General features: G+C 56.1%; 7 protein-coding genes across 7 annotated transcripts; 2 read left to right on the plus strand and 5 right to left on the minus strand.

Moving 5' to 3' along the window:
• Positions 1-182: 182 nt before the first annotated feature.
• On the plus strand, positions 183-1,175 carry EsH8_VII_000538 (RNA-binding RNA processing protein RPP1; the record flags this gene model as incomplete). The annotated part of the gene is made up of 1 exon (XM_083270671.1): positions 183-1,175. The coding sequence occupies one exon, from the start codon at positions 183-185 to the stop codon at positions 1,173-1,175; it is 993 nt and encodes a 330-aa protein (XP_083128228.1).
• An 853-nt stretch (positions 1,176-2,028) lies between these two features.
• On the minus strand, positions 2,029-3,124 carry EsH8_VII_000539 (uncharacterized protein; the record flags this gene model as incomplete). The annotated part of the gene is made up of 4 exons (XM_083270672.1): positions 2,029-2,324; positions 2,400-2,617; positions 2,697-2,998; positions 3,074-3,124. 4 exons carry the CDS (start codon positions 3,122-3,124, stop codon positions 2,029-2,031), a joined length of 867 nt encoding a protein of 288 aa, XP_083128229.1.
• Positions 3,125-6,193: 3,069 nt separating this feature from the next.
• EsH8_VII_000540 (uncharacterized protein) lies at positions 6,194-7,410 on the plus strand (the record flags this gene model as incomplete). The annotated part of the gene is made up of 3 exons (XM_083270673.1): positions 6,194-6,311; positions 6,370-6,855; positions 6,977-7,410. The coding sequence occupies 3 exons, from the start codon at positions 6,194-6,196 to the stop codon at positions 7,408-7,410; spliced, it is 1,038 nt and encodes a 345-aa protein (XP_083128230.1).
• Positions 7,411-7,674: 264 nt separating this feature from the next.
• Positions 7,675-8,472, minus strand: EsH8_VII_000541 (Mss4-like protein; the record flags this gene model as incomplete). Its single annotated transcript, XM_083270674.1, has 4 exons — positions 7,675-7,950; positions 8,019-8,064; positions 8,129-8,161; positions 8,297-8,472. The coding sequence occupies 4 exons, from the start codon at positions 8,470-8,472 to the stop codon at positions 7,675-7,677; spliced, it is 531 nt and encodes a 176-aa protein (XP_083128231.1).
• A 1,420-nt stretch (positions 8,473-9,892) lies between these two features.
• On the minus strand, positions 9,893-10,390 carry EsH8_VII_000542 (uncharacterized protein; the record flags this gene model as incomplete). Its single annotated transcript, XM_083270675.1, has 1 exon — positions 9,893-10,390. One exon carries the CDS (start codon positions 10,388-10,390, stop codon positions 9,893-9,895), a length of 498 nt encoding a protein of 165 aa, XP_083128232.1.
• A 746-nt stretch (positions 10,391-11,136) lies between these two features.
• Positions 11,137-12,234, minus strand: EsH8_VII_000543 (uncharacterized protein; the record flags this gene model as incomplete). Its single annotated transcript, XM_083270676.1, has 3 exons — positions 11,137-11,167; positions 11,222-11,918; positions 11,985-12,234. The coding sequence occupies 3 exons, from the start codon at positions 12,232-12,234 to the stop codon at positions 11,137-11,139; spliced, it is 978 nt and encodes a 325-aa protein (XP_083128233.1).
• A 1,713-nt stretch (positions 12,235-13,947) lies between these two features.
• On the minus strand, positions 13,948-16,776 carry EsH8_VII_000544 (uncharacterized protein; the record flags this gene model as incomplete). Its single annotated transcript, XM_083270677.1, has 2 exons — positions 13,948-15,705; positions 15,763-16,776. The coding sequence occupies 2 exons, from the start codon at positions 16,774-16,776 to the stop codon at positions 13,948-13,950; spliced, it is 2,772 nt and encodes a 923-aa protein (XP_083128234.1).
• Between the last annotated feature and the right edge of the window lie 3,596 nt (positions 16,777-20,372).

Genomic DNA, 20,372 nt, shown 5'->3' on the forward strand with positions numbered 1-20,372 from the left:
ACACGACTCCTTGGACTATAGTGCGGCTCGCCACCGGGAAACTCTCATCGAGCCATCACTTCGAGCGATTGGGCGCTCTGTTCCAGCACGAAGGTCCGGCGACACCAGCCAGCCCAGGCCACTGCCTACCCACCCACCTCCCTCGCGCATGCGCACAATCCCGCGATAGCTTCTCCGTAAAGATGCTATACGACCTCAACATACCGTGGTCCTCGACCACGAACCCCGCCGACCTCTCCCGCACAATCTCCTTCGCATCCTCGTTGGGGTACACAGTGCTCGCCCTAAACCACACAATCACGCCCCCGATTCCTTCCCAAATAACAAACCCCCTCCCCAAGTTCCCACCCACCACTACCTCCTCGACAACAACCCCCGCACAGCCGACAACAAAACAGCCGACAATACTCCACCGCGCAACGGTCCTCCTCTCGGACCCCTCCCAGAACTACCGCCTCTCCGCGCTGGCCTCTGCCTACGACATCCTCGCCGTCCGCCCCACCACCGAGAAGGCCTTCCTGGCCGCCTGCCTCTCCATGGCCGAGCCCTCCCTCATCTCGCTCGACCTGACGCAGCACTTCCCCTTCCACTTCAAGCCCAAGCCGCTCATGGCCGCCGTATCCCGCGGCGTCAAGTTCGAGGTGTGCTACTCCCAGATCCTCGCCTCCCCCTCGGGCCAGGGGCCAACCGACACCCGCGCCAGGGCGTGCTTCATTTCCAACTTTGCTTCCCTGGTCAGGGCGACAAAGGGGAGGGGTATCGTCGTGAGCAGCGAGGCGCGCTCTGCGCTGTCTCTGCGCGCGCCGAACGACGTGGTGAACCTGCTGGCCGTCTGGGGGCTGGGGAGCGAGAGGGGGACGGAGGCGCTGGGCGTCAACCCGCGCGGGGTGGTCATGAATGAGGGCATCAAGAGGAGCGGGTTCCGCGGGGTTGTGAACGTGCTCGAGGTCGGTGGGAGAGCGGAAGATGTGAAGAAGCAGGGCAAGAAGGAGGGCGGGAACGGAAAGGAGGGCAAGGCCGCGAAGCAAGGTGGTGGCGGCGGCGGTGACAAGGGCAACGGCCAGAAGCGCAAGACTCCTGATGAGACGGGCGACGGTACCCAGGCGGCCGTCAGCAAGAGGCAGGCCAAGAAGCTGAGGCTGGCGCAGAAGGAAAAGGACAAGGGTTCGTCATAGACGATATCGCGTGGAATGGAACATGAAAAGAGAAACAAAAGAAAAGAAGAAAAAAGTCGAGGATTTGGAATTGGGTTAGGTGGGTACGTCGTTTACGCTTTTATGATACCCCTTGCAAGGAAGAACATCGACATCGGCATCGATATAAAAGGCACCAGCATCAATACCTGCTACTTATCGTGACAGGTCAAGTCTGGGGGCACATGCGGGCACAAAATTCTGCAGGCACCGCGCGCCGGTTTGGGCAACATGAGACTGGCTCATTTCCATTAACCACTATCGTATATGGGGTAGGTGTCTGGTGAGGGAGTGCCCTTCTTTTTTCTTGGTGTCAAAAGGAAATGAAATGAATTATATACAACCGGAGGTTTTTTAAGTGCCAGCCCTTTTCCCCATCCACAACCACACCCCCACTCTCTTGTGAATAGTCTACCATCCTCTTGAGGGCAAGCCGAACGAGCGGATGGTGTAGGAAAGAGTTCGCCTTCCGAATCCGCCCCGTCTCTTGTACCGTATGTACGCAACGTCTCCTTTCCCCTTTCCCCTTTTCCCCCTCCTGTGGGCGGTTATTCGTCATTAATTTCTCCTCCTCTTCCTCATCATCCCACCCCCTCCCCCTTTTTCAAGAATCGAAAAATCTAGGGTATTTCGTATGCCGCTGCATGAAAACCTGGGCCTCCCTCCCCTTTTGTCGGCGTCCTCCAAATGATTCACATCCTCCTGCTCCACCGTCCCCCCTCCGCCTGGCACAACCTCTTCCACATCAAGACTCCAGCATAAAGAAAACGCTGGGCGACATCGAACATCGAGTCCGAGCGAGCTTTGTTTCTTTCTTTCGACCCGTGCTCCCCGTCTAGAGGGCCTGGGTCTCGCGGGCCTGGAGCTCGACCGTCTGCTGCAAAAGGTTGCCGAGCTGGAGACTCTTGCTCAGCGCAAGACCGCTGACGGCGACCGGCGGCTGGGCGGCGGGGTTCGCGGCAATGGCGGGCGTGGCGATGGCGGCGGCGGGCGGCGGGTTGGCTCCGCCAGAAAGGCCGCCCAGGTTGATGGAGCTGCCTCCAGCGGCAGGGGGTGCGACAACGGCAGGGGGGGCTCCGGACGGCGCGGGGATGACGAGAGGGGGCTGCGATACTGCCGGCGCTGCGGGTTCTGCAGGATCGTGTTAGTTGGTCCGTTGACTTCACTTACAACTGATTCAGGGGAGGGGAGGGCTGCGAAACATACCAGCTGCGGCGGGAGCGGTTGCTGCCGGTGGCGGGTTGGTGAGGTCGGCAAACGGGTCTTGTGGGGGTGGTCCGGGAATGACAAGAGGGGGTTGCGATACCGCCGGTGCTGCTGGTGCCGCCGCCGGTGGTGCTGCGGCGGGCGCGGCGGGCGCTGCGGGAGCGGGAGGAGCGGCGGCGGGCGTCTGGGTTACTAGCTGAGTGATGATCTGCGGTGGCCTATGATGCTTGGTTAATAATGATTCCATCCAACAAGCTTCCAGCAGATCGACATCTGCTGGCCTCGACGGGAGCTTACGCAGCAGCTTGCGTGACGAAAACGGTCAACGGCGCTGGGATCGAGGCGTTCATGTAGACGGTCTGCGTAACAGTGACGGGCGGCGCCGCAGGAGGGCAGTTCTTGTTGTTGTTATTGTTGTTATTGTTGTTGTTGTTCCCATTAAGAGCGTTCAAGATACCCGCGAGAATGCCTCCATCTCCTCCTGCCGCCGCGTGGTTCTGAGCATCCACCGTCTTCACCTCGGCCGTGCCATTCCCCTCAACGTTGACATTGCCGCTTCCGTCAATGTTGATGATCTGTCTCTTTTCTAATGCCGCGCCCTGCTCTCTCGTAAGAATCCGGCCATCGCCATTAGTGGCGGGGGGCCATCCCCGCGGATTGCTGAGTGAACGCACCTGAGCGATTGCTGATAGGGCCGTCACGGCGAAGAGTAGGCTTTGCCTCATCGTGACCTCGGGGGCAAAAGCTGGGGACCTTCGTGGGCCTCCAGCTGTTCTCGATTTCGACTTTTCCAATACTTTGTACACGATTCTATAATGTTGTTTCTTTCAAGGAGCGGATATAACAGGCCAGCCGTCGGTGAGTTCGTTGGGATCAACCCTAGGATGTAAAGGAGCGTGAAGGTTTGTGGAGAGGTCCGTAAACCTTTGCGATTACGAAAAGGAAAGAGTTACGGGGAGACAGGTGACGACCTGCAGAACATTGATCAAAATTCGGCAAGTTAAGACGGCCAAGACCCGGAGAGTGAAAAGAGAGGGTGTGAGGGTACTAAGAAAGGACAAGAGAGGCGGCCAAACACACGAGCCAGGGGGGGTGTGTGTTGAGAGAAAAAGTGAGGGAGGCAGAGATGGCGAAGCTTGGTCAGAGAGCGAATGCCGGATTTGCCGTACTGCCACCAGCTGTATACAGGCACAGAATTTGAGAAAGAAGACCGACTACGGATCGCAACGAAAAGATGGGACGGAACACGAAAAGGACCACAATTGCTCGAGTCTTGACCTGCGGCAGCTGCAAAGATTAATCGAAAAGGGGACCAAAGCCACCAAACCGCCCAGGCAAGGCCCAGCTAGGCCCAGCCATGCAGCATCAGATTGGCTTCTCGGCCCACCGGTTGTTAAAATGCTTGCCAATGCTTGGCTATGTGGGCATCGCCGTTAAAGGCACCCGACAGGGGCAAAAAAACGGCGTGGAAGAGCCAGGGCTGGTACGATCCGCGTCTTGTCGAAGGCAGGGCCCTGTCTAAGTCGACTCAATCGAGTCAATCGAGCCAGGGAAGACCAGGGTCGTAGTCAGGAACGCAGCAGTGAGGTTCAGGGCAGCCAAGAAATGCAAAGGGTGCCCCAATCATCCATGCGGGCTCAGGCTGGGAATCGTGAGAGGCTTGATCGGAGATGGTGGCCGTGTGTAGCAAGGCGCCGTGGAGCCGCGCGAGGGTCCGGGAGGGGTTTCCAACCATTACGTGGTGTTCGCGAGGAAGAACCCTGAGCTGGGCGTGTGGGTGGCCCAGGGTGTGAGACATGCCCCAGACGAAGGCCGTCTGAGATGGGGCAGAGCGTCCAAAACTCGCACCAGGGCTCGAAACTGCGAGAGCGCCAGAGCCCCTTCGGGCATTAGTGTAGGCCAGTGACAGCAGCGCTAAAGTCCCAACGGCGCCACCACGCCTGCAGTAACGCCCGTATCTGTAGATGCGATCTGTGACGTGATTCCTGTTTGATGGGGAATCATGCAATGGTGATGCGCGAGTAGGACCACGGCTGCTCTTTCGAAATCTAAGTGTCCACGGGTCCCGTACATGGCATCTTTGCATTCGCGACCCTCATCTTAAGCTCCTGGCGAAGAGCCAGAGCTAAGAATAAAACAATGTTTCCAACTGGGTAGAGTAATATTTCTTACTTTCAGCAATCCCAGCTCGCGGCCAACAACAACGTTGCCGCCGCCCTTGACCTGCCGCGAACAAATCTTGACTCGGGCAGGGCATCGAGAATAAGTAGCAAAAGGAAACAAACCCTCATTTTGTTTCCACAAAATCGGGCGGCTACTGCTGGTGATGCGTTATGGCTGCCGGTCGGTATGGGTGATCGACCCAAGGCCCCAAGAGTCCTGTCAGCGCTTCATCGACGCTCAACAAGCGGGAAGCATCCACGCATGCTACACACCCTCGCGATGATCAATTCGAGGAAAACAATCAGATGGAGCATCCACTGTGTCCTCTTGTAGAGCGAAGCCGCCGTCGTGCCTGGTCGTGTCACGAAACAGGCACAGGCGAGGCAGGAGGGCAGGTGTCCTCGGAGAATGTGTGCGTGCGTGCGAATGTACCGGTCTCGTCCTAACTTCTTGTGCATCGTCCCTTCGAGTGGTCGAGTGAGCCCATCACGAGACAGCACTTGTCGCCAAGTCGTTGCACTTGCGTAGACCTTGACGTGCTAGGCCGTTCAGCGGCATTGAGACGATGGGAGGGGTCGTCCAAGGAAAAGAGAGAAGTACGCATCATTGTAAGGTCTCGCCTCAAGTGGCTGGGGCGGCCGCGCGACAAGGCAACGGGTCAAACGAGGACGAGTCCAGGCGGCGTGTTTGATGACATGCAGTTACTGTGCGCTTTGCTGCTTGCTGCATGTCACCGGTAGCGAGTATGCCCCGGCCCGGGACATAGGGACCGCCGTTGTGGTGATGGCAGTTCAAGCCGAGGTGATGGCACGTGTGATGCGAGGAATAAGTAGCCACAGCCGTCATGGGTGAGGTGAGTATCGTCCAGAGTTCTTGCGATTGGTTAGAAGCCGAGACCTTCCCAACGTCGAGCGCTTCCCGAAGCCCCGAGGTGAGCCACTCTGACTATCAGGAAGAACTCAAGACAGGGAGAGTAAGATCTCACGCCCCCCTTATTCTCCCCTCCGGACTGCTTCAATAGCACGTTGCGACTTATGCCCAGGGATCACGATGCCATTATCGGGGGACGGGACGCCAGTCTCGCTTGTTTCACTCAATTCAGTGGGTAAAGCCTTAAAAGCCCATTTGTGGCGTCGATCCACCGTCGTCACTTAGGTAATCTTTAGAGGCCAGTCTAGATGTGTGGCTTGACCCAGCGGTCCTCGGTGCTCGTACAACTCCGATCGGTGGGATAGGGCGATGTATCTCCATCATACAAAATGGGTGGCATCGGTACACGGGACCTCTGCACTAAGCCCAAATCTGTGGGCCCAAAATGTCGATGACGACAATGAAGACTTCCTTCATCGATTCTCACTTGACCTGGGTAAGGCTTAGTAGGGGGGCTATCGCAAGTCTTGATGGGTCAGTGCCTTGATCTTTTTCACAGCTTCCAAGATCAAAGATTATAGCACCATTGGGTTGGACAAGAAGCATCCATCTTTAACAACCTACAGTAATACTGGGTTCAAGTCCATCGTGCTAATAGTACTGGCCGGCCGTGTTTCAACGCTTTCACCAAGCGTCTCAGGCTGTGAACTGCGCTCGGAGAACACACACAAACACAACGAGGGGTCAACAAGCAGTTCAAGATGGCGACGGTGTACGTTCTCGATGGCTACTATTTGGCCATCACGGCCCTCATCACAGTCGCATATCAGCTGTTTTTCTTCTCAATAGCCTTCAGTTTCAAATTTGATAAACTTACCGGTAAGAACACGCATGCGACTGCTCTCCTCAATCCTCGCAAACTGACATACGCGACCAGACTTTGCCGGCGGCACAAACTTTGTCGTCCTCGCCATCATAACCCTCGCATTCAGCGGCTATCATCATGCACGTCAAGTCGTTGCCTCTATCTTCATCATGCTCTGGGGCGCCCGCCTCTCGGCCTTCCTTCTCTTCCGCATCCTGAAGACGGGCAAGGACGACCGCTTCGACGACAAGCGCGACAAGTTTTTCCCCTTCCTCGGCTTCTGGATCTTCCAGATGATCTGGGTCTGGACCGTGTCCTTGCCCGTCACCGTCCTCAACTCGCCCAACGTAACGCAGTACCCGCAGCACGCGTTTGGCACCGGTCGCGACGTTGTCGGAATCATCTTCTTCCTCGTCGGCTTTGTCATGGAATCGGTGAGCGATGCCCAAAAGTACCGCTTCCGCAGGGACAATCCGGGCCGCGAAGCCATTTGCGACAAGGGCTTCTTCAAGGTCTCTCGGCACCCCAACTACTTTGGCGAGATTATAATGCAGTTTGGTAAGTCCCGCTTTCTCGTCGCGCGCGCCAGTTGACACGCCAAGTACGACTTTTTGTCACGGGCGCGCACAGCCCAAAAGCTTCCCCTCCAATTGAGGTTTGGCTAACACGTCCGACACAGGCATCTACATGATCGCCGTCTCGGCGGCCGCGGACGGCTACGTGGGCGGCCAAGCCTTCAGGGCCCTCTACGCCACCATCCTCGGCCCCTTCTTCCTGACGCTGCTGCTCATGTTCGTCTCGGGGCTGACCCTGCAGGAGCGCCCCGGCGCCAAGAAGCGCTACGAGAACGGCCAAAACTGGGAGGGCTACAAGCGCTATCTAGAGCGCACCAGCATCCTCATCCCCTTCCCGCCTCAGCTGTATGCCCGCATGCCAACTATCATCAAGCGGACCGTCTTCCTGGAGTTCCCCATGTATGTCTTCGACCCGGCGAAGCACTCCGATGCCGGGACGCGGGCCGAGGAGGGTCATCACCATGAGTCTATCGCCAAGCCGACATATGGAAATGGCAGACCCAGTGGTGAGGAGACACTCGTTGACCAGCATTTGTAAGCCGGCCGTGAAGGATGCGTGTTGGGATAGCGAACTCGTGGTGTAGCTAATGTATCATGCGCGACGGCATTATGGATTTGATGACTCTTTTTCACAGGATTCAATTTTGGGAGATATCATATAAACCGATTAATATTACCTCTTCACCCCAGCCCACCGTTGACCCAATAAAAAAAAAGTGAAACCAACTTGTCTGCGACGCCAAACTGATGAGGATATCCAAAGGACATCCAAGCCTGAGATGCTAACCCTCTTTGCTGCGTATCAGTGTACCATGGGTTTCGGCAGGCCACTCAGTTCGCAACGCCCATCCAAAGTCGCCGGCGCGACCTTCAGAGGGTCCCCGCCGCTCCCGCGCAGGTGAGTCGGCTGATCCAGCGCCTCCTGCGTGTTCCCGTAGTCGGTGAACTCCGCCTCTTCGGGGTGGGACTCCGCGCCCTCGGGGATGGGGACCATGGCGTTCTTGGTCCAAATGTGAACGGCCGTCTTCCAATCCAGGCCCTCGATGCAGCCGCCCTTGACGGACACGACGTTCTTATCCTGGTGCTGGCCGTTAGCGCGTCTGCCTTCTTCATTCGGCACTCGGTGCAGGGTAAGATAAGACATACCGGCGTGGTGTGGATCAGCCTCGTGCCGCAGTTTCGGCAGAAATAGCTGCCGATTGCTCCGTCAGTACAACTTACGGCTCGCGTCGCGCCCGATTCTGTTAGCGACTCACCAATACAGCGTGGCTCCTGAGGCGGTCGGCCTCCTATATCAAAAAGGGTCAGCATGACCTATTGTCTCTCTGCTACTCATAACTCTCACTCTCGTCCCCTCTCATCCCCGTCACTCCCCCCGCAGTCACGACCCTTCTCTCTCCCCTCCCCTGTGTGCGGGAACTCACGCATAGACACCCAGCAACTCGGCCTTGGGAAGCTGGAACTTTGGGAAAATCGCCGACGTCCCGAACGCAGAGCCCGTCTGCCGCTTACACTCTTCGCAGTGGCAAATGTACAAGCGCAGGGGCTGGGGCAGCGGCGTCTTGAAGGACACGGCGTTGCATTGGCATCGGGCGTCCATCTTGAGGGGTGTTGTTCGGACCTTTGGACCCCTATTTTATTTTTGGTGGTGGAGTGTGACGTCAGAGGCCGCCTTGGAGGGGGGGTTATGGATGGAGATCCAGAATCCGGCGACCGACCGCAATCGAGGGCAGGAGGGAACAATGAGTAGGGATTGGAGGATCGAGAACCGCGTGTGTAAGTTACGGGAGATCTGTTCCTCAGGATGTCGAGATGTTGGGGAGTCAGCAAAAAGTACCTGAAACGGGATGGCAGCGAAGGATCCTCCCGTCCTTTTGTACCGTTGACTCCTCAAAAAACCACATGACTGTCACACATGCGAATGCCTGCCGGCCCCTAGCACCATCTGGCCATCGATTTTTTTTTCCCCCTAAGAGAAGAAAATTCTTATCAGCACTACGCGTCGACCCCCCCGGTTGTCGCATCTATCCCATACTCGGGAGCTAGCTAATTCTAACACATGGCGCGCAGCACGGCGGTGAACATGAACAGACGTGAGTCACGGCCGGCGGTGCGGGGCAGCAGCACCTGTGCGCTGAAAGCTGAGACCGGGGATGAGGGGATGCTTGGAGCGAGACTGGCGCGAAGTCACATGGCCATCAGCCGGGACGGCCAGGACCTGTCCATTAGTGGGGTGGGAATGGGGATGCAAAGGAGCGGTTAGAGTCTGGTCCCTTTTCCTTCTTTTTTTTCAAACTCATCGACTCTGTTCAATTGGACTCAGGCATGAATGAGTATTGAAGCAGAGAAACAGAATTTATAAAACAAAGTACCATAAATCTAAACACGCCTTGACAGATTCGGTCCCTCAGCCCCGCGCTGGCGGGTCCCTACGCTCCAGAAATCTTCTTAAGACTCACACATCGCTATCAGGCCAGATACTAGAGATCACGTAAATCGCGACAGTACAATTAGTCCCCGCAAAAAAACCTCGTCTTATTCATCTTCTGTCTCGTCCTGACTTATTATGTTATTAGGAGGCCCATTCTTGACCAACGCTTGTCGAAATAGCAAGCCCATTTGCTCAAGTTACGACGGTATCTATGTCCCGACCTGCTTTTCAGGTAACTATTCTCTCCTATCAACCCGTGTAATCGAGGCTTGCGCCAGACCATTCCGTTTCGCGGATATCTCTCTATAGAGGCTCCAAACACCAAAGATGAGGGGTGCGGTAGCTTGCATATGAACTGCAAGCTTGAACCAAAGTCTCTTTCCCAATAACCTCACCCCCAAAAGACGAGCCAAATCACCTGTCGTGTCTCATATCTTCTCTATTCGTGTTGTTGAATAATTGCAAGAAGTCGTCAGTGAAAAAATCCACCACAGAAGATTTGGTTCCCCGAAGAGATCCAACCTCTTCAAATTGTGTTGTTGTGTGGGTTATCGACTTGATCGCTTCATTTTGGCTTTCCAAAGTTGATCTAGCAAGTAAAGCTGCGGCTGCGTACCATGGCCTTCTGCTGACGGTAACCGCCAAGTTTCATGTTCTTGGTGGGGAGGAACGGCTTATACTTCTTATCGAAGACGCCGCCGGGGACAAACTCCTCCTCGACATGGAGATGAGTCCAGATGGCATTGAGCTTCGCGTTGTTCTCAATGTCTATACCGAAGCCGTCGAGGTCGTCGCGAACGTCGCGGGAGAGAAGGGCAGTGGCGATCTTGGGGCCGTCGATGAAGAGAAAGATGAGGGTGCGGATGAATGCAACAGAGACCCAGCCGATGAGGAGGGCGATAGGCTTGACAGCCACCCAGAGGGCCCGTTTAACAGTGTTGGCGATGTCCGGGTGCATCCAAGCGAGGAAAAGAGTGATAAGAATCAGGGCGGGAATGCGAACCTGGGGAGGCCAGGTAGTAGAGTAGTCGATGCCGCAGTCAGAGCAGCGGGGGGTGAAGCGGCCGCGCATAACATGGCCGCACATTGTGACTGGGCTTTTGTCAGAAGATGCCCACATTGGATCCGTGTTGTACATCATACCAGATGATCAAAGAGTTATAGTGGTGAGCAATTCTCTTGTTTCTCTCAAGCAAAAGAGACGCGACGCTCCTTGACAAGAATCACATGCAGACCCGTGGCTATGCTTCGGTCAGTTATTGTTCGGATCCAGTTGTTCTGTGTGCCTTACTAGATGGTCAAAGGTAAACAAGAATCAAATTCCGTGCCACCCTTCTTCGTTCTTGGTAGGCGACCCTGACTATTGCAGGAAGACAGACGTCTGCGCAGACTTTCAGGTGAACAGCGGACCGAGGAATTAAGGGGTGCAGGTTTGTCGATACTCGTTAAGGATTCTCGGTTGAGGTTAGAAAAACAAAGGTGGCCCAAAGGGGATATTAGGGTTGAAGGGCTCAAGAAGAAAAGGCTGTTGGGTTTAAGGCGGTGAATTGAATAAGGAATATAAAAAAATAAACAAAGGTGAGGAAAGGGAAGACGCGGTAAAGGAGGCAGCTCCGGCGGGAAAGAACGGGCAGATCGCTCCTGCCACAAACTCCCGGGGAGCCGAAGGGACTAAATAGAACAAGAGGTTGCTTATTAAAGTGAGGTCTGATATTCATCCCATCCCAAATGCGCCTCCTAACTCCTGGCTCCAGCCCGCTCCTCCTGGTCACCATTCATGACACTCACCCAGTCCATCTCGTCTTTGAGGCGTCAAAAGCTCGACACATATCATCACCCCGAGCTCCAAATATCCCACTCAAAGCTTTGGAAAAGACTCAGCATTGCTCAGTTCTTCTCGGCATCGCCGCCTACTTGCCTTTTGGGTCCCCGATTCTCCGTTAGCTTTTCCACACACCTCACAACGACACCCGGCGCCCCTTCCCCTTCCTTCCCGGCATTGAGAATCCTCTCAAGCTCGGCGCACCACTCGACCTTTTCTTCGTCCTCCCAGTCCAGAACCGAGAGTTCCACCTCCAGCCACCTCAGCGCCGTGATTCTCTTCAGGCCCTCTTCGATCCACTCCGGCTTCGGCTCCGGGCAGTGCCTCCGCGAACTGAGCCCTATGGCTTGCGCCTCTGCGTTGTTATTCAGCGCTGCAAACGTGGCCGTGGGCTCGAATATCCCACCCCCGATCAGGATCTTCAGCCTCAGGCCCCGGAGCCCCGAGGCCCAGCACCCGCACAACTCGACCCACTCCTTCAGCGCCGGGCCCGTGAAATCCCGCCCGAGCATCTCGAGCCGCGCGAACCGCATGTTGTCGAGCTGCCACGGCTTCAGGCTCCGGGTGAACGCCCGCGCGGCCCACAGTCCCGAGGAAAACCAGTTGACGAAGACGAATTCGTTGTCCTGAAAGGGGATGGTGCGGCATTCGTCGCAGACCTGCCGGCTGGCCCGCATCAGGGCCGAGGGGATCCCGGAGAGTGGCCGGTCCGGCGAGAGCAGCGCGTCTTCCCGTCCTCCTTGGCCTTGGCTTCCTTCACTTTGGCGACCATTGATGATCCTGGATTTCGGGTCTTGGCATCCCGCGGGAACGTCCTCAGTCTTCACGTCTGGTTTGATGAGCGTGTGGAAATACGCACTGTGTATTGGCGTGGGGTACCAAGGCGCAAGCTGTGCGTGCTGTATTGGGTGCATCAAGTGAACCCATCCGTAGATTTGCAGTCGGATCTCCAATGGTAGGGCCAGGAAAGGCGAGTCTTCTCCGCAGACGCCTGGCTCGGCGACGCTCTCTTCCGATCTCACTCTCGCCTCCGTCACCGAAACAGTCGACATGACGGCCGGTGAGCTATCTGCGGGAGCCTGGTTGTTATGTGAGGCAACGAGCGTCATGTGCTTTAAAAAGTGGTACTGTCCTTACCGCCAACTAGGTCGTTCAACAGTATCTGGAGCAAGACAAAACGAACACAGGCGGGCGGTCGGATTCAGACGCCACGCCGAGACTATCAATGGGAATAGCGTAGTGCATGAGAGAGAGGAGGATCAGAAAGCGAAGGCGAGAGAACTTTGCCCGGAATCATATATCACTGTCTCACATCCCTTGTCCAATGTCCAGCCTCTCCTGGCACCTGCCACCCATTCAGAAAGACCGGGTGCAACCATTTCTCGTACGTACGAAAGCACCAGTGATTCCAGGGACCACCACCATAGGCCCGGCCTCGAGAGGGGGAAAGAGGCCCATTGGCCGAACGGGATGGGCAACGCGGCCTCACCGGTCAGCATGCGAAAGGCTAGCAGAGCCGGCGTTTCCTAAAATGAGGATAAGCTGACCAGCCGGACAGCAGTCAGCAAAAGGAGATCCTCAGCGGAATCCCAAATCTGACCTTGGCGGGCCGTCAGCCCTGCTAGTCTGCCAACCCAACGGCATCAATTGGCGCCGCGCAGTTGGTTGGGTCCTACGCCCGCCAGGTAGGCGCATGACAGCGAGCCCCCCTCCCTCCTTGCTCCCGGGACTGCTCCGGGAAAAGAGGGGTCCGCTGCGCGGCGAACAAGGAGGTGCGTTGGCGGGAAAGGGTACGGATGCGGAAATATCAAGTGCTTTTCGAGCTTCCTTCGATCCCCACTTCCAAGGGATGAACTTGGGGGGGCCCCAGCCGTTGGGTCGGCCGTAAGTACAACCGACTCGCCGACGACTCGAATAACAGCCGATTGGCATCGGAGGAAACAATTATTGAGAGACCGTGAGGTAGAAACCGCGGTGGGTCCATCTCAATATGCGCACACGACTTTCCGGCGGCCCGGTACCAGCCGAACGGCCGACGTCAGGCTTGAATCCTTACGTCTTTGCACGTTACGTGGCCGAGCCATTAGGGGCTGGCGGGGAGATAAAACCAGACAGCAACCTCGCGCCAAAATACTAGTTCGTCCGTTGTGCGAACGAGGGGGCGCACAGCTCGACGGCAATGGGTTAGGTTCACAGAGATCAAGAATCAAGATTGAATTCATGCCTTGTGGCATCCTCAGAATTAAGTATACCTCCAATGACTTATCTTGTCTGCTCATTCGCCAATCCCATCGCCAGTGTCCTCTTGCCCTTCCCACCCTGAATTACATGGCCAGGCGTGGGAGGGATTCCCCAAGAAACCCCCATCTTTCCTCGCTCATGCGCGTGACGTTCGAAAAACGCCTTGACACGTTCTTCTCTCATGCTGCGTGTAGAAAAAAACGCCAAGCAAATTAAACGCCCCCAAGGCTGTAACGAATAACGAGCGAGCCCATCTATAACCCAGGTTGGAAAGAACGAGCTCGCCCTCGACGGGAGGGCTCCTCATATATATAACTGAAGGGCAAAGGAAGCAGGATAATGTGCACCTTTTCTTCAATGTCCCAAAACTGGCAAAAAACCCAAAATGCAAGCAAAGCCGTCCCGAGGACAGCATGGGTATCAAAGCTCTCTCTCTCTCTCTCTCGCGAACAAGTAGAAGTGGGGTTCTGTTTGAAGATTATGCGTGTTGTGAAGTGGCCGAGGATCTCAGACCAAGTAAGCCTGTCAGGATGATCATAGTCGGCCCTTTGCGGATTGCGACTCTTGTCCTCATGACGAGCTTATGAGAAGTCGTCCTCGTTGTTAAGTACCAGACGGTCGACGCGCTGAACCAGCTCCTTGGTTTCCCTGGCAATTTCGAAAGCAATGGGCGGCAGAGTCTGCGTCCACATCCTCCACTCGCGATCATTGCGCCCGCTGGCACCCACATCCTGCCCACGGTCGATGTCCATGCCGCGTTCGCTAGCCTCCAGAAGTCGGTCTCGGCTACCGACCAGGCGAGAGATCATGGTACCGTTGCCAGACGCCTCGGTTTCTGAAACCACCTTGTCTACAACTTCCACGATGCCGTTAATCTCGGATGTGATCTGGTTGATGGAGGCGTCGCTTCGGATGGAGCCAACGAGGTTCTGGATGTTCTGAACCAAGATGGCGGTTTGGTCTTCAAGGTAGATCTTGAGGTCTTCGGCCTGATTATCCTGTCGCATGCCGTAACCGTTCGCCGGCCCGTTCTTGTTCATTCCCATGAAGCCCATGCCGTTCATGCCGTTCATTCCGTTGGCCCCTTGAGCTTGGTTGTAGGCATCCGCAGACTGGCGAGGTGAGTTGATGGGGCTGTAAGCAGATGAGTCCATGCTGGTCCTGTTACCACCACCAAGCCCCCGGAATGGCGCCGGCCCTGGTAGCGACTCCTGAGTAATGGACTCTTGCCTTGAAGCCGTTCTAGGGGAGAAGAAACCGGTCGAGTCCACAGGCGTGATGGTGCCGTCATCGTCATCCTCAAGCTCTCCGCCGGGTGTGGATCGGATCTTGGCGACCCGGAGGAGGTCAATGATGGCTGCGACGAGGTGAGAGGCGGCGGCATCGACCAAAGAAATCGGGGTGATGCCGGCGGAAGCAGCAAAGTTCTTGGATGTCGTAATGAGGTGATTGGCGGTCGATGAGATTTTGCCCTTAAGCTTCGACCGCTGCTGGACAAGGTCCTCGTTGCCCGCTGCCGACTCGTCGATATCCTTGGTGATGCGGCGGACACCTACAACGACTTGCTTCATGGCGTCGATAACCGCATCGGGATTTTCCCCTCGGGCCCGTTGAAGAAGCTCGTCAATAGCGATCTGGAATTTGGTGACGTGGACGTCCTTAACCGCGCCGTTGTCTTGAGTGAAGCCCCTTTCCCGCACATACTTCGCCGCGTCCTGCTCGACCATCAATCCGAGAGATGAGGCGCGCATACTTCGAAGCTGAGTTTTGGTTCGCGCGTATCGGTTCCGCCATTCGCGAACATCTGCTTCAAGCTGCTCGATCGTCTTCTCCAGCTCTTCCTGCTTCTGCCAAGTTGAGCCACTCTGTTGTGAAAGCATCTTCATCTCGCGAAGGAATTCCCGAGCTTCGCGTCGAGCCTCTTCCGTAACCTGTTGCTGCTCTTGTAAAGACAAGCGCAGCTTTTGGTTTTCCATCTGCAACTCTCTGTCCGCATTGCCGGAGTTCATGGTTACGGCGGCCGCACTGGATTGCTGCAAGTCGTTCACTTGTTCTCTCAGTTGTCGGGTCTCGTTCGCGTGCTCGTCTCTCATGCGGTCCAGCTCCTGTTTCATGGATTCATTCAAGCCTTGAGCCTCGGCGAGCTTGTTCTCCAGGTTTAGTCGGAGGTCACTGAATTCTTTCTTTTCCATGTTGGCGGCCGTAGACCGTGACCTCTCTCCATCCAAAATACTGTTCATTTCGTCATCCTTCTTCTTCATCGTGTCCTCCATGACATCCAGCTTTTCTCGGAGCTCGCGAACTTGTGCCTGATATTCGTCTAGAAGTTTCTTGTCGGCCTGTCATAGCTGTTAATGGTCTCCACTTGATACGAGAATAAGTTGGGTAAAACTCACCTCTGATGCTACCGCGCTCCGCTCCGTTATTTCACTTCTCTTGCTCCGATTAGTCGCGGTTCGTTCGAGGCCGAAGGCTTCGCCGTCGTCTTCGTTGGGACTGCCATCGTCATCCTCCTCCACCATTGTACTCTTGTTTGGCACGATTGTGTTGCTTTGGAATTGCTTCTGCATTGGGCGGTTATAATCGCCATTGGGTGGCATCCCTGGCGAGGGCGGCACACCATAAGGATCGGGCGGTGGTGGCCCCCTCATTGAGCTGGCATCGGAAGGTCGCCTCATCCGACTTTGACTTCTAGGCGGATAGCCATTCCCATTGATTGTGGCCTGTGAGCGGACCGATACGGGGCTACCCACTCTGGGGATATCTCCAGCGGCAAAGCGGGGAAACCTCCTCTCCAGTTCGCAGAAGACGTCGGTCGCGAGGTCACGAAAGCGAGGAGGTCCAAGGGAGGATAATTTTTGCCTCGCCTGGTTTCGCTTCGGATGGAAGTTGGCTTCGGGTAGTAGGTAAGGCGGAGGGCCTTGGGCGTTGGGGTTCGAGGGTCGGCGGCCGAGGGATTGCCTTCGGAGCAGCTCGTCGAATACGTCGGTACTGAGTTCGAGGAACTGAACGGATGATAGGCGCAGCAACTTATCGCGGGCCTTGTTTGGGGGCGTAGGCTTTCCCCCTTGCCCGCCATTTAAATAATTCTTCAAGGCAACGTAGTGTTCACCTAGTATGCCCTCGGCCTGGTCCTCGCGAATACTCCTTCCGCTCTCGCTCCTCGCATACATATTGGTGCCATTGCTAGATCGGCCGACAGACGGCGGCGGTGAGGGACCGCCGGCGCTCCGGGGACCGGGAGGGAAAGCGCCATTCATGGCCCCGTTGGAGCCTCCGGAGTTGGGCGGTGATACGATGTTGCCGCGGTTCTTTGCGTAAGGGTCGTCGTTAATGTTCTGGTACTTGCCAACGGACCACTCGCTTCCACCTAGAGAGACAGGTGAGAGAGGCGCATTGCGGCCATTCATGGTAGACCTGGAGAAGTTTTGTAGGTGGGCTTCTTCGCGTGCGGAGCGGCAGTCAGTCGGAGGGACGAGGACGCAGCGCAGCGAACAAAGGGAGCGGTCGAGATCGAGGGTCGGGGATCAAATCGATCGGGGACAGCAAATGGACCTTTCTTCTTCCTCTTGTAGCAGACTCGCCCGACGGAATCCTAATCCAACCAAGTATACGCTCGTACCCAAGAATTATAAAAAAAAAAAAACCAGGCGAAACCCAAAAGCCAACCTAAATACGTGATGTCGCAGAAGCTTTTTCTTTCTTTTTCACAGCGTCGGTCAAGGGTTGTGTCTTGGGTGGGAAGGCAGGTCGTCTCGGCGGGTGAGGAATGTGTCGACTATTGTAGATGTCTCGCACGGGGGTCGCGGTGGGTGGGTGGGGGGGAAAGGGTTCCCGTCTGCTTCTTTCAGAATAGTGCGTGCTTGCGACACGGCATGGCAGGGCGGGAGGATGTCGTGTCGAATGGGAATACAATATTTGGGAGGAAGGGGGATGCAGAGAAAAAGCAAATGCCGCAGAGAAGCAGTGGGACGAGATGCAAGGCGGCCAGGTACAGAGTACAGAGTTCAGGGCCGGCGGAACAAAAACAAGAGCAGAATTAGGCCAAGGTAGAGTAAAGTAAAGTAAGTAGCGTAGAGGAGCAGAACAACAGCGGAATCCGCGACGAGGTGGTGAGGCATGAAACGTCAAGGTGACTGGCCGGGATGGCTCGACCAATGGACGCAGCGGGAAGGAAGCCGCTGGGGGCCGGGAAAAGGGGGGGGGGGGGGGGGGTGGTGGTGGACGGGCGAGTCCAGTGGGGGGGAGGGAGATCTGGGCCGCTAACGAGTTGCCGCTGCAATTGGATTGATTGCGTGGTGTGGTGTGTGCTGGGACGCATTCACGCACTGATGACAGACGGGAGAAGGTGGTTGTGGTGATGATGGGCGGTGATAGACTGCTCTGGGCGCTGGAGCTTGTGGGCTAGTGCATCGTTGGTGCTGGAGCGAACGGAAGGGGGGAAGGGGGCCAGGACGGACGAGGAAGAGGGTGGGAACCGGGCCAGGAAGGGGTAGGGTAGGGGGCCTGAGGAAGTGGAGGAGGGAAATGACACTGGAGATACACAGCCGCCGTTGTCGTGTCTTGTACCCTTGGGGGCCATGAGACACCCGATCGCTGCTGGGGAATGCATCTGCGGTACTTGCAAAATTACCATGGTTACCTCCGCTCCACCGCGACTCTGCGCTGGTCATCTCCTTCAGGCGTACCTCCCGGGGTGATTGGGGCGGGACCTGCCCAAATGCCCATGATATTAGGGGGCAGCCATGCTGCCCATAGTGATGTCTTCCTCTGATCCCACTTCCGCCTTCACTGCCTTACCACGTACGTACATCCAATATGTGCATGGAATGTGCGCGGCGAGTGTAGTGTGCACACCAATTACCTTATTACATCGAGTATCGGATCGAGAGGCTGCCAGTTAACCGATGCGACATATGTCGTAAGGTTCCCACAAGAGGTACCGTTCCGTACCGTCCCAGTGGGTAGACAGGTGGGCGGGAAGCCAGCTCAGACCGTCACCGAGCACCGGGCAGTTGTTTCTTGTTTCCATTTCAAGGGGAAGACGGGGGAAGTTAGACATCCAGAGCAAACCAAAAGTGACTCGAGTTGAGGCCAGAAAGGCAACTGCCGTTGCTATGATACATGGACGGACAACTCTCACAAAGGACGACATCGGTTAAAACAAGCTAACCCGAGTGGGGACCAGAAAAGAAAAGCCTATCGTGACGGTGCAAAGTCTCGTGGATAATTTCCAGCTTGGAATGGCAATCCACCCCCAAGTCCCAAGTGCCCCCAGTCGAGCTGAGGACGGAGGGGCGCCCAGGAACAGGTTCAAGACACCACGGCAAGACAGCCAGAAGGGGACCCCGAGAGAAGCAAGAGACGCAGAATCCTGATTCCCATATTGGCTGGCCCAGTGCTGCTGCTGCATCGTCCCTGTCTTTGATGAGCGGAGTTCTCTACCACTCTACTACTACGCTATGTACATGGCACGCGGATATTATCGCCAATTCACAACTGCAGAGTACATTCCTGTTGTAACACTGTTACACTTTGCTTTAGTGTACCTACCCCCCTACGCTCTGTAGGTATTGTATTAAAGCCAAGGCCCCGTGGGTTCGTCCGCAGCCCTCTCTCTTGGAGATTAAATGCAGGCAGCGGCAACGAGGAACTCACCTCTCTAATATTAGCACCAGAACCGGGCAGCTTTGTTCTCGGCCGTCCTCTCCCAGGCCGCGATGCATGCATGTCACTTTCTCATCCGTGTCTCGCCCAGCTTCTGTCCCCTTTTCAGCCCGTTTTTTCGTTCAAACTGCCCACCCGCCCATCAACACATCCCTCATGTGTTGGCATCTTATCTTACCCTTCCCTTCCCGCCTCAACGCCCCGTGTTCCCCATACACGCATACACACACAGACACTCACACACACACACACTCTCTCTTCCAACCCTTCCCATGCCCCGGGCGGCCCAGATCTCCAAAGCCCAATGCACCTCTTGCTACCCCTGAGTAAATGAGCACCCATGCCGTGATGGCGCGGCCTTTCCACCGGCCATTGGTTCGTCGCTGCTGCTGGCGCGCGCTAGCAGCAAATGCAGGTGTGGATTTACAGCAGGGCCCGGCCTGTCACTCGACGGTGGCGGTGTCTGTGGGAGATGGAGAAGATTTGGAGACGTCGACATGGCCTTCGCTGAGCATGGGGCATGGCCATGTCCGGACAACGGACGTGCCTTGCCTTACATGGATGGCTTTTAAGCATGGTGGAGATGCGATTTTGCGTGCGTCCTTGCGCGCAAGGGGGTGCCGGCCGCCGTTGGCTGTGTGCTATTGTGGCCGCTGGCGAGGTGAGGAGAGGGGCAGGCATTGGCATTGACCTTTGCTCTGCAGCTCTCCTCTCGCCCTGACAGGCTGTCACGATTTCTTGTCGTCCGTCTTTCCCTTTCCGCCTTATGCATGCGGATGGCATTGACAGCCCCGGACTCTTGGCCCTGCTTCCCTCACTTACTTGCGCGACCAGACACTCGGGAGGCCACCGAGGCCACATGCAGCAGATCAGAATGTGCGTGAAGGCCGTCACTCAAGGAATGGTCGAAAACTAGTCGAGGCCTGAATTTTCTCTCTCTCCTCTAGACGCGAATATCGTTCTAGAACGGCATGCCCCATGCGGTAGCCCAGCCCATCCTGTCCGACCACTATGTATGTATGTATTATTGTTGTTTGTCGGCAACCATGGCCGGCCTCGCCTGCCCAGGCAACCGATTCGCAATCCTCGCACACACACCCCCATGCACCGTTTTATTGCACCTGAAATTGCAGCTCATCTTGTCTACCCTGCGCTTTCTGCATTGGTTCAACAGACGCCTTGCGTACCAAGGTCTCGACTCTTCTGGCCCCCCCTCCCCTCCAAGGCCAGGGCCGCCGAGCGGGATCCATTACTCAAAATCCAGATACAATCTAATAACGGCTATCTCGAGGCCCTCCGCCTCTTGTCGCTTGCGATTGTTGCGGCCAGTGCTCTCCTG

This window comes from Colletotrichum jinshuiense, chromosome 7 (genome assembly GCF_051148585.1).
Source record: "Colletotrichum jinshuiense chromosome 7, complete sequence".
NCBI lineage: Eukaryota > Fungi > Ascomycota > Sordariomycetes > Glomerellales > Glomerellaceae > Colletotrichum > Colletotrichum jinshuiense.